Source organism: Orycteropus afer, unplaced genomic scaffold (genome assembly GCF_000298275.1).
Source record: "Orycteropus afer afer isolate SDZICR_OR568_19922 unplaced genomic scaffold, OryAfe1.0 scaffold00005, whole genome shotgun sequence".
NCBI lineage: Eukaryota > Metazoa > Chordata > Mammalia > Tubulidentata > Orycteropodidae > Orycteropus > Orycteropus afer.
In genome coordinates, this window is record NW_006921592.1 from 1,466,908 (window position 1) to 1,480,237 (window position 13,330).

The 13,330-nt window shown below is 38.5% G+C and overlaps 1 protein-coding gene across 1 annotated transcript in view; it reads left to right on the top strand.

The window, feature by feature from the left end:
• The window catches only part of SMC5 (structural maintenance of chromosomes 5), a 177,280-nt gene that overhangs the window by 136,586 nt on the left and 27,364 nt on the right, over positions 1-13,330 (top strand). The window contains exon 17 of the mRNA XM_007939525.1: positions 12,105-12,230. Within this exon, the coding sequence (XP_007937716.1) occupies positions 12,105-12,230 (126 nt within the window). The remainder of the gene's footprint in view (positions 1-12,104; positions 12,231-13,330) is intronic.

Sequence of the window (13,330 nt, forward strand, 5' to 3'; positions counted from 1 at the left end):
GCCAATCTACACCATATTGTTTAGGGCTCTGGCAGCTTCGTGAATTCCATGTGCTAGACCGTCATGAATCAGGGCGGTCTTCAACACCTCTTGTAAAGCAGTATTAATGTGTATTACACCTCCAGAAGCAATGTCTTCCTTGATCATGGTGGTGGGTTACGAGTGGGACCAAATTTTAAATGCACCCGAGCCTCCATCCAACTTGGTGGCGACAGGGAGAGAGCCAAGGCTATAAATCTTTACAGAAGTGGACTGTCATACCTTTCTGTAGTGGAACAGCTACTGGGTTCAGACTATCAGCCTTCTGGTTAGCAGACGAATGCTTTAACTGTTGTGCCACCAGAGCTCCTTATTTGTCAGTAAACCACAAAAAAACAAACTCACTGTCGTTGAGTCAAACCCAACTCATAGTGACCCCTCCTTGGGTTTCCAAGACAGTATCTCACTACCAAAGTAGATTGCCCAGCCTTCCTTTGGCATAGTGCCTAAGGCATTTGACTGCTAACCACAAAGCTTGGAGGTTCAAACACACCGGCCACTCCTTAAAAGGAAGATTGGGTGATATACTTCTGTAGTAATACCACCTCAGAAACCCAAGGAGGGGTTGCTGTGAGTTGGATCCGACTCAGTGGCAGTGAGTTTTTTTATTAGTCAAATGGGGAAATGCAAATTAAAGCCATGATGGAATTCTACTGTAGACCCACTATAAGGACTAAACATTTTTTAAAAAGACTGATCATACCAAAGTATTGCTGAAGATATAGAGCAACTGGAACTCACACTGCTAGTGAGAATTTAAAGTGTACAACCACTTTAGGAAATAACTTCATAGTTTCTTAAGTGCTAAACATAGACCTGTCATACAGTCCAGCCATTACTCCTAGTATGCACCCAGGATAAATAAAAACATATGTTCATGTGTGTAGAAGCTTTCTTTGTAATAGCTATAATCTGGAAACAACCTCAATATTTTAACAGTTGAATGGATAAACAGCTTGTGGTATATCCACACAACAGGATACATTTTTAGCCATAAAAATGAATTAAATATTTACTGATAACAGGCAACAACATAAATGAATCTCAAAGTCATTATCCTGAGTGGGAAATGTCAGACAAAACAGAGTACACATTACATGATTTGATTTATGTAAATAAAATTCAGAATGCTTAGTTAGCAGAAAGTAAATCATTGGCTATGTGAGGAAGACATAGCTCAGTGGATTCCAGAGGAGTACAAAGAGCCACAAAGAAACTTTGGAGAGTGATAAATATGTTCATTTATTTTGATTGTGGTGATTTCACTAGTATATGTATTTGTCAGAACTCAGCAAGTTACATACCGTACTGTCTTGTCAGTGAAGGCAAACATGGGTATACAGGTGGATAGACGGGTGGACAGGCTAAACTATTAGGTATGTCTATGAAGTGGGGAGTGTACCCAAGACCATGTATAGGGTTGGCAGACAATGGTCCTATTAGTTTATTTGTATGATCTGAATTCCCTGGTATATAGCAGAGCTGACAAGGGACAAGGTTGTAGTCACTTCTTGGTCACAGCCAGCTACCCAGAGTGACCGAGTAGTTGAACCTGTGGGCTTGGGATCATAGTCACAGGGGACGTCAAGCTCAATTGGCATAACATACTACACAAAACATTGTTCCACCTCCTACTTTGGCGAATAGTGACTGGGATCTTAAAAGCTTACAAGCAGCCATTTAGATGCAACGATGGATCTCTCCTCATCCAGAGCAAAGAAGAATGAAGAAAACCAAAAATTCATGTAAACAATTAGTCCTAGCGACTTGTATACCATGCAATCTGCAGTCTATACAACTATGAGACAGAAGAACTAGATGGTGCCAGGCTACCACTGTCATCCCTTCGGAGGGGCATCTGTGTAGGAGATCCTGGATAGAGAGGGAGAACAATGTGGAACAAAACTCAAAATCATTTGGAGAAAAAAAGGGGAGGACCAGGTTTACTGGTCTGATAGAGCCTGGTGGAACCACTGAGACTGTGGCTTCCAGCCAAACAAAAGACAGGCCTAGGAGTTGAACATTTATCTGAGGTAGATAAACTCCTTGGAGAGAACAGTTGTGGGAGAAAGAAGGGCTGTTTATGCATAGGGAGACAGTTCAGGGGGCAGGAGTGAATGGAGGGATGGACACAGGGAAGAGGTAACTGTTGCATTGTGGTCAATGTCATGAGACAGTGTATGTGAACTGCTGTATGGAAAGTGAATTTGCTCTGTAACTTTCACCCAAATCACCCAAATCATCATCCTAATAATAATAAAAAAAACTCAGCAAGTTGTACTCTTTAAAAAATTTATGCAGTGTCTTTATTCCTCAACTTTTTAAGTATGAAATTAAAACATATACGAATATGAAGAGTAATATAACAGACATCTATTATATGTCTCTTAACTCTGTTTAACAAATGTTGAAATTTTACCATATTTGTTGCAAATTTTTAATTTTTCAGATACATGAAGTCTCCTTTTCTCTCTCTACTCATTCTTGTACTTCCCTAGAGGTTACTACTCTCAGTGATAGCTGTCTGGGTAGAGCAGCAGTTCCATTATTCTGAAGCTAGCTTCCTCACTGGCTGCCTCAAAAACCTTACGGCTAGATACAAAGAAAACTAAATTCACTGCCAGCAAGTCGATTCCAACTCATAATGACCCCCTTTGGGTTTCTGAGGCAGTAAATCTTTATGGAAATGGATTGCCCCATCTTCCTTCCAGGGAGCAGCTGGTGAGTTTGAACTGCCACCCTTCTGGTTAACAGTCAAATGCCTTAGGCACTCCACCACGAGAGCTCCTTTATGGCTAGATATAGAAGATAAGAATTTTGCTAGCAGGTAGACGGCTTAGCATGCAGTCATATATGTTGTTGTTACGTGCCGTGCAGTCAGACCCGACTCATAGCGACCCCTCCTTGGGTTTCCGAGGTAGTATCACTACGGAAGTAGATTGCCCAGCCTTCCTTCCGAGGAGTGGCTAGTGGGTTTGAACCTCCAGCCTTCTGGTTAGCAGTCAAGTGCCTTAGGCAATACGCTACCAGAGGTCCGCAGGCATAAATACTTGTAACAAAAGTGAGCTGAAGATCAAGTTTAATATGGTAGGATTGGTTAGTTCAATTTGAGCAAGACAAAGGCTTAGAAGACAGGAGAATTCTCTCTTTCCATCCCCTTCCTGCCTCCATAAAAAAAGAGGGAGGTGAAAGGAAAAGAAGGCAGCAGGGGTGTAACATTGGTCATTCTGAAGGTGTGGAAGGACGGGATCTAGCAAAAAGATACCAAACGTAGGACTGAACCAGAGATTGAGTGTGCACTGCTGGATGTAAAACTAGCTACTGAAGGAGAGCTTCATCAGTGCTTATTTCATGAGAGTGTGGTTCTAATAGTAAATAATTATAGAGCCCGTGCTAAAGTTGCCTCATTGATAAAGCCTGTGAACCCAGTTCAGCATACGAAATGGTATTTTGGAAGAGATTTCATGAGAAACTTGCTTGACCTGTCATACAGATACTATATGGAGCTTTAAGTCCATTCACACAGAATAATACCTGCTCCTGTTATATTTTTTAAAACAAGCATTTAAGACAACTTAAGAAAATTAGGGGTTTATGCCATGCTTACAGAACTATCATCAAATCATGATGGCTTGGAGTAAAATCTCTCCCAAAACTTTGACCCATTCTTGATATAATGAGAGAAACTCTTCCAACAGCTTTAGTTTAAAAGATGCACTAAGATTAGCTGTAAACTGGTAGGGTGCTCTCTATGTTACAAGTACTAGAATTGCTATTTTGAGTGTAGCTGACTGCTGTTTCTGGAGAATAGGAAAGTTTTTTGGGAAGAGGTTTTGTTTTCAGTCTTTGAATCACTAATTTTTTACAAAGATGGCCACATTACACAGACCAAAGAAATAATCTCTGATTAGCTGCTTATCCCTCTACATTTTGTTTCCTGGAAATAATACCCACTCAGTTTTCAGACTCTTAGCCAACTTCCCTGTGTCTGAAATTAAGTATTATCCCACATTTAAAGTTACAGCTCCTGTAATTAAATACTCATTTTTGTTATCCAGAAAGCATAAATAGCCAAAGTAACTTGTAGATTGTTTTGATTACATTTTAATAATGTTAATTTTCCAACTCATTTGCTTAGTTTTAAAGTGGAGAAGTTTTACTTAGCATGTTTTAGTTCTCTTTCTTTCTTTGCTCCTTCTTTTTCCTGACCATTGCCTCAATTCAGACATTAACACATCCTGAATGTCTCTACAGGCTGTCCCCAAATGATGAGTTCCATTCCTAAGCCTGTCTTTAAGTCAAATTTGTACATAAGTTGGTACAGTTAGGTATGCTTCATAACTAACATCAGTTAGTCAAGTGTTTTAGTATATAGTGTACCTTTCTATGCATTAAAAAAAAGCTTCTACATAAATGAAACATTATTAACATAATGTATCCATTGCTCACTTATTGCCACCACTCATCTGCCACAGTCAATACCCATGGAAGCAGCACTCAGGGAATCAAATGTCATATTGTACTGGGCATATCTGCAAAAGACTTCTTTAAAGTGTCAAAGAGCAAAAATGTCACTAAGGTGTGCCTGACCCAAGCATGGGATTTTCAGTTGCTTCATATACACATGAAAAGCTGGACAATGACTAAGAAGACTGAAAAGAGTTGATGCCATTGGATTGTAGTGTTAGCAAAGAACACTGGAAATGCCTCTGGACTGCCTGAGGAGCAAGCCAATCTGTCTTGGAAGAAGTGCAGCTGGAATGCTCCTTGGAAGCGAGAATGGCCAGACTTTGTCTCACCTGCTTTGGTCATGTTGTCAGAAGGGACCATTCCCTGGAGAAGGATGTCATGCTTGGTAAAGTAGAGGGTCTGTGAAAAAGGGGAAGACCCTCAACAAGGTGGACACAGTGGCTGCAACAGTGGTTTCAAGCACAGCAAGGACTGTGAGGAGAGTGTAGGACCAGGCAGTGCTCATTCTGTTGTACACAAGGTTGTTATGAGTTGGAGCCAGCTCAACATCACCTAACAATAACTCACTTGTTGCCATGGTTAGGTACCAAAGACCAGGTCAATATGTGAAAATGGAGGATGATCACATCATTGCATTAATTGCCAGATTACATCATTACCTAACTGCCAAACCACTGAGAATCATGGCCCACCAAAGTTGATGCATAACCTTAACCATCACAGCTAGCGTTACTCACACCTTGGTGTATGTTACTGCCAGATGTACATGTTACTGGACAAAATAGTCTGATTTTTTAGTATGATTATAAATGCAAAATGATGAATAATGAGAGTCTTCAAGTGAGGAGTGGTGTAATACAGTGATAATAATGTTTTGATGCGTGTTGCAAAATGGTTTGTTTTTAACCATTGTATGTACTTTGGATTGTCAAAATTAATAGGCTTCATGGAGTTGGTTTTTAACTTTTAAAGTGGAGAAGCTTTACTTAGCTTTACTCCAGCTATGAGGACTGCCTGTAATTTTTCTCTTTCTGCTTCCATGACTGCTACCCCGAGTCGAGGCCCTTAAGATCTCATTGTTGTGGCCTCATTTTTTTTTTTTTTGCCGATGTTGTACTCATTCAACTACCAAAATAAATTGTTTTCATTTATCATCTTAATCATATTCTGTTGCTTAGAAATCTAGTGTTTTCTATTATTTGTTATATGTGATCCTAAACTCTGTAGTCGTCTTCTAACATCTACTCCCAATACTCAGTCTTTTTCTTTTGCCCTGATTGCTGTTCTAGTGCAGTCTTCTTATGGTTGCTTATTACACCCTTTGTTTTTTTCCTATGTTGTTTTCCTCACCTGTGCCAGTCCAAATCCATTGTTACTTTCAAAATTAGAGCACCTCTCCCTCTAACACACACACAACTTTTCCCATAATAATCTTACTTGATACTTCCCCTGACTTTATTTTACATTTCTCAGCAATGTAAGTGCTTTAACAGCCTTACTGTATGATCCTTGAGGGAAGGCCTTTTGCTTTTTGCTCTGTCTGCTTGATAAATGTTTTTTGCTGACTATTTTAAATACAGGTCTCCCCAGCTATCTGAAAGCAGAGCATTCTTATCAAACCTTTTGCAAGCCAAAATGGCATAAAGCAAAGACGCAGTTAGCGTTAATTAATTCATGTGGGAAAGATTTTGAGTGTTCCCAGACCCAAAAAAATAACCTACCAAATCATACTAAATGATACATTAAACCTGAAACAACACTAACATAATAGTATTTACCAGGTAGATGCTCTGGTTAGCATAGTGGTCAAAGCATTTGGCTGTTAAGCAAAAAGGCTGGTGGTTCAAATCCACCAGCCACTCCACAAAAGAAAGATGAGGTGGTCTGCTTCCATCAATTCCAACTGATAATAACCCTGTAGGACAAGTAGAACTGCCCCATAGTGTTTCCAAGGTTTTAAATCTTTACAGAAACAGATGTCTTCATCCACTCCAGCACTAGGGCTGCTTATGAGGAAACGTACGGGTGCCCAACCGCCATGGAATTTGATACTTCCTCAAATTTTTGAAAGGCAAATAGGGCACCAGAGTTTCAGACTTGCAGAACTACCCCAGAAAAAGGCAAATGGTTTATGAGCCACAGTTATTAAGTACATCACTAATTTCTCTGGAGTATTTTTAGGACAAGTTAATAAGTTAATTGTGATTCCAAATACGGAGGTGAACAAATCTACTTGGTTTTTCATCTTCAGCAGGTTCCCAACCACTCCAGGCTTATCCTTGTCTGCAGCTATTAGTGTCATGTTTTTACCTAACTTGCAATGAGACTGAATTTAATAACATACATCAAGATGCTTGGTGTGCTGCCTGCCTAACATGAAGCTTATGTCCCCTTTAAAAATAAAGAGCTATATTGAGATTAGTAACAGTTACGAGTTGGACACTTAAAAATGTGTTTGTTTATCCTGAGGCAGTCTGTGCTTTTCATCCAGCCTTCTCTCTTCTGCCCACCTGCGTAGTACTCTCTCCCAAAGAACTGAATTTCCAGAGGAAACATTTTAACTCAAATATATATATAATTTTGAAGAAAAAAAATCATTTAACAAATTAATAGTTTTTTCATTTTGGTAAATTGTAACAAAACATTTGCCATTTTAAGCATTTTCCAGTGTACAATTCAGTGATAATAATTACAGTCACCATGTTGTACAATCATCACCTCTGCCCATTTCCAGATGTCTTTATTTCCCTAAACAGAAACTCAGTGTAAGTAATAACTCTCCATTTCCACCCAGCCCTTGGTAACCACTAATAAACATTTGTCTCTGTGCAGTTGCCTGCAGTTAAATAGTATTACTGCCATTGCTTCAGTGTTTACGGTTAGATCTATTTGAATAGAAGTTATAATCTCATGTATTAAGTCAATTAAGGTCATTGATTCTAATTTTAAATTGAAGTTGACATTTAAAAAAGGAAAAACAATTTTTCATATTCAGAAATGTGTATTCTCTCTGATACGTACTAAAACTTGATAGTTAATATTTAAATTTTAAATCAAATTATAATAAAACTTGATGCTTGTATGAAAGAAAAAGTAATGTTCATTTACAGCTAATGTGTTAAAAGTTCATGCTACATAGCGCTTTTTAATTCCTTTCATATAGAAGATGATTTTCGATTGTTTCAACTCATTTTAATGGACCATTAAATAGAATATTTACTGTAGTAAATCATTTTATGTGCAACATACTGGTTAGTAGGGAGCTCTGGTAGCATAGTGGCTAAGGCACTTGACTGCTAACCAGAAGGCTGGCGGTTCAAACCCACCAGCCACTCCTCGGAAGGAAGGTTGGGCAATCCTACTTCTGTAGTGATACTGCCTTGGAAACCCAAGGAGGGGTCGCTATGAGTCAGGGCTGACTCAACGGCAAATGACAACGGCAACGACTGGTTAGTAAGAAAGTCTGTAGGTAATTATAATTTCTTCCACTAGGGGGCTGTCTTAGAAAGGCTTTTCCTTGTTTAATGTCAAGGTATTTATGTACGTGTTTCATGACAGTTGAATTTTTTCAGAATGAATTTCAGAAAAGAAATAGTAGTTACTAATTTCTCCCAGAATATATGCCACAATGTAATCTTTTCTGAAATATCAGGGAGGGATATTTTATAAATTTTGCCCCTTTGTCCCCTTCCTATCTTAATACAGATGAAATATTTTCTATTCTTTTTTAACTGTTAAAGGCTAGGCTCATAACAAAAATGTAAATAAAGCCTTTTTCTCTAGCTTGGCTTTACAACATTATCTTACATAATTATAACTACCACCCCCCCCCAAAAAAGCTCAGCAAGAATTTTTTTTTTTTTTAAAGAAACAGGTGTTATTTGAAAAGATGTGTCATAAACATGTATGTAGAGAAAGAACATTTTCTCAGATGAAGATTTTATTAGACATATACCACTAACCATAAGGAAACTATAGAATTAGGTTTTATCCTCCTAAGCCCAAGGGCCTTAACATTCTAATATTTTATGTTAGCAAAGTCCAAAGGAATAGCATGCAAGAATAGAAGATAATAGGAGCATGCTGAGGAATTAATTTAAGGAAACCATAGTACTAAGTGATTAGTATAAAGAATTGCTTGTATTTTGAGGTGAGGCCAGTTTGCACCTACTCCTCACTTATATAAGACTGTCTCATTATCGGATTGTTTTGTATATTAATGACAAATGTCTGGTGTTAACGAATGCCAAGGTGTGAGGAGAGAGTAACACTAGCTGTGGTGGTTGAGGTTATGTGTCAGCTTGGCTGGGCCATGATTCCCAATGATTAATGCCAATTTTCACGTAATATCCTGGTCTTTGGGAGCTAACCATGTTGGTAAGTGGGAGATGGGTGTATGTCTTTTATCTTGTCAAAACTATTGTCTTGGTTTAGTTATTTTCTGTCATACTTCATGTATAAAAATCACTAGAAACTAGATGCACTGCCATCGAGTCAGATCCGACTCATAGCGACCCCAGGACCTCATTAATAATACAAATGTCCAGGCTTTGGTCCCAGAGATGTTAATGGAATAGTTCTAGGGTGTGGCTAGAGCATTAGTAATATTTTAATAATATCTGCTCCCCACCCCCCAGTGTTACAGTGCAAACCAACCTGTTTTCTTTCTCAGAACAGTCACCTGCTAGTTCTATTACCTTGGACAAGTTACTTAACATCTCTGAGCCACATCTAAAAGAAGAGATAAATCTTTAAGATTGTTACAGGGATTAGATTAATTAATATATACCAAAAAACCAAACAAGTTGCCATTGAATCACTTCCAACTCGTAGCAACCCCATGTGTGTCAGAGTGCAACTGTCCTTCTTAGAGATTTCAGTGGCTCATTTTTCAGAAGAAGAATCAATGAAGGGGGAGGACTTTCTTCCAAGGTGCTTTTGGGTGGACTTGAATCTCCAGCCTTTCAGTTAGTAGCTATAATTGTTTGACTACCCAAGAACTCCAATTAATATGTAGGATAATGGTGGTAGCAGTGCTTGGCTCACAGGATGCATTCAGTAAACTAGATACCCTCTGTATTACACATGGAACTTTTGCCATCTGAACCTTACCAACCTTGCCACCTAATCTTTTCCATCATTACAGATACATCTGTTCCAACCGTATTAGGTTACTTGTTCACTAAGTAAGTGAATCTTTGAGGCTTCTGTACCTTTGTTTACATTCATCATCACTTACCCTTGGAATGCCTTCTGCTGCTTCCCCTTTAATAATTTCTTGTCTGTCAAGACTGTTCAGTTGTCATCACTTCCATGATGACTACTCTTACTCCTGCATTGCCTGCCTCCACCACACATACTCTTCACTTCACTCCGTCCAGTTCACTCTCACTGAACGACACATGCCATAATGAGAAGCACATGTATTCTGTATGCACACATGCATGTGAATCCTGACAGCCTCTTTCTAACTGTGAGTTTTGAAAAAGTCCTTTTTGTTTTTAATGTGCAAAATTTGAGATATAAAGGGGATAACGTAAGTGAAATACCTAGTCAAGGGCCTAGCACCTAAATATTCAGTAAATAGTATTTGTTCCTGTTGTCGTAATGATTTTATGTATCTTTCTCCTTCGTCTTTCTGTCTTCAGTATCTAACATTGACATTTAATGGATTCTCAGTAATTATTTGGTGAAGGAATGAATGAATCTATGAATAAATGATAACTACACAAAAGACATTTGGAGAACTATCAAATACCATTTAAAGGTTTTACCTGCATTTGAGTGCTAAATTTTCTGACAGGAAGCCTACATAATATGTATTTCAGATTTTATTAGAGTATAATTATGTAAAGCTAAGTTAAACCAATTCAGCAAAAGACAAATTTAACTTTCAGTGCTCTTACGAGTACAGAAATTATCAAACAGCATCATTAATACCACATGCAAGTAAGGTTTTGCTGAAAATAATTCACAAATGGTTGCAGCAGTACATGGACAGGAAGCTGCCAGAAATTCCAGCCAGATTCAGGAGACGACGTGGAATGAGGGATATCATTGCTGATGTCAGATGGATCTTGGCAGAAGTCAGAGAATACCAGAAAGATGTTTACCTGTGTTTTATTGACTGTGCCGAGGCATGCAACTGTGAGATCATAAAAAATTATGAAAACATAGTTTGAAGAATGGGAATTCCAGAACACTTAAATTGTGCTCATAAAGGAACCTATACATAGACTAAGAGGCAGCTGTTCAAACAGAACAAGGGGCCACTGTGTGTGGTTTAAAATCAGGAAAGGTGTGTGTCAGGATTACATCTTTCCCCGACACTTACTCAGTCTGTATGCCGAGCAAATAATCTGAGAAACTGGACTATATGAAGAGTGCAGCATCAGAATTGGAAGAAGATTCATTAACAACCTGGCAATATGCAGGTGACACAACCTTGCTTGCTGAAAGTGAAAATGAGTTGAAGCATTTAGTGATAAAGATCAGAGACTACAGCCTTCAGTTTGGATTACACTTCAATATAAAAATATCAAAAATCCTCACAGTTGGACCAGTAAGCAACATCACGATAAACAGAGAAAAGATTGAAGTTATCAAGGATTTCATTTTACTTGGATCCATAGTCAGTGCCCATGGAAGTGTTGTCATTGTTATTTGCCGTCGAGTCAGACCTGACTCATAGTGACCCCTCCTTGGGTTTCCGAGGCAGTATCACTACGGAAGTAGATTGCCCCATCTTCCTTCTGAGGAGTGGCTGGTGGGTTTGAACCACTACCCTTCTGGTTAGCAGTCAGGTGCCTTAGGCGCTATGCTACCAGAGCTCTCGCCCATGGAAGTAGCAGTCAAGAAATCGAAAGACATACTGCACTGGGAATATCTGTAAAAACCCCTTTAAAGTGTTAAAGAGCAAAGATGTCACTTTGAAGACTAAGGTACTCCTGACCCAACCCATGGTATTTTCACTAGCCTCATATACATGTGGAAGCTGGACAATGAATAAGGAAAACTGAGGAAGAATTGATGCAAGTGGATTGCAGTGTTGGCAAAGAATATTGAAAATACTATGGACTTCCAGAAGAATGAGCAAACCTGTCCTGGAAGCAGAGCAGCCAGAATGCTTATTGGAGGTGAGAGTTGCCAGGTTTCATCTCTTGTACTTTAGTCATGTTATCAGAAAGGACCAGTCCCTGGGGAAGGATAAAACGGAGGATCAGTGTAAAAGGGGAAGACGCTCAAAGAGATGGATTGACACAGTGGCTACAACAGTGGACTCATCCGTAGCAACAAGTGTGAGGATGGTGTAGGGCTGGGCAGTGTTTCATTCTGTTGTACATGGTATCGCTGAGAGTCGGAAATGACCTGACAGCACCTAACAACAACAGCAATAATGAATTAGGGAAATGCCAGGCTGTTAATGTTGGTTGGTTTAAAGTTTAAGTTCACATTTATCCTTTACAATAAAGGCCATCATGATTTGAAGTACAGTTTCAGATGATTTATCAGAATCAAATTTTAATAATGTATTTGATGTAAGGTGGTGGTTTCATAAAACAGCTCTCTGATTTTCAAAATTTTTCTTATTGTAGCAAAAGTTCATTGAATTGGATGAAAATAGACAGAGACTATTGCAGAAATGCAAGGAACTTATGAAGAGAGCTAGGCAAGTATGCAACCTTGGTGCAGAGCAGACTATTCCTCAGGAATACCAGACAGTAAGTATAAAATGTATAGAATGTCTCAGGAACTGAATTTAACACCATCCTTTAAAGCTAACAGTGTTAGCATACCACAGAAAATGTGATGTGCCATGTAAAAAGCACAGGGTTTTTCCATTTTTATGCTGAATATCTGTATAATTTTGCTTAATAGATATTCTCTTTTCACACTCAAGGTTAATTAGTTTTACTGCTTAGTACTAAAATTCTTAAAATGTTTGTTAACTTGCAAAATTATTGGTACAATAAAATTCATTGTTCTGATAAAAGGGTAGACTTTTATCCCCTAAGCTACCTACCAAAAGGGTAGAGTTAGGAGGTGGGATGTAGGTATGTTAGAAATAGTAACCAGGGTTGATATTTAGAAAAACTAAGGTGAAATATTTTCCTAGAAATTGGGATGTTTAATTAATTGAGCTGAATCTTTATGGCTAACATTTGCCAATAAGGAAAGATAAAAAGAGCCTCTCTTTATTTCTGTTATATGCTTATATATTAGTATTATGTATTGTACGTTAGCTAATACATGTATTCGGGAGCTCTGGTAGCGTAGTGCGTAAGGCACTTGACTGCTAACCAGAAGCCTGGCAGTTCAAAACCACCAGCCACTCCTCAGAAGGAAGATGGGGCAATCTACTTCCGTAGGGATACTGCCTCAGGAACCTAAGGAGGGGTCACTATGAGTTGGATCCTACTCGAGGGCGCATAACAACAACAACAATAATATATATTAGCATTAGTAAAATGCAGAAATGCTACCCTTTATTCCAAGTTTCACCATAATAATTACATAGCCTTGTGACACTAGGCTATGTCTGACAAGTTGGAACGATATTGTGCCTGTATACGTACTCTCAGAACAATGTCAAAATAAAATGAGAAAATAGATAGAAAATGAATTTTTACATACCTGATGTTTGTATGGTTTTTCATCCTTAATTTTAAATGTTATCTATTTTAGTAGATAATAAAATATCTATAACTTTATAAACAGAACTAGAAAAAGACTAAATTCGCAGGGGACATCAAGCTCAATTGGCATAACATACTATGCAAAACATTGTTCCACCTACTACTTTGGCGAGTAGCGACTGGGA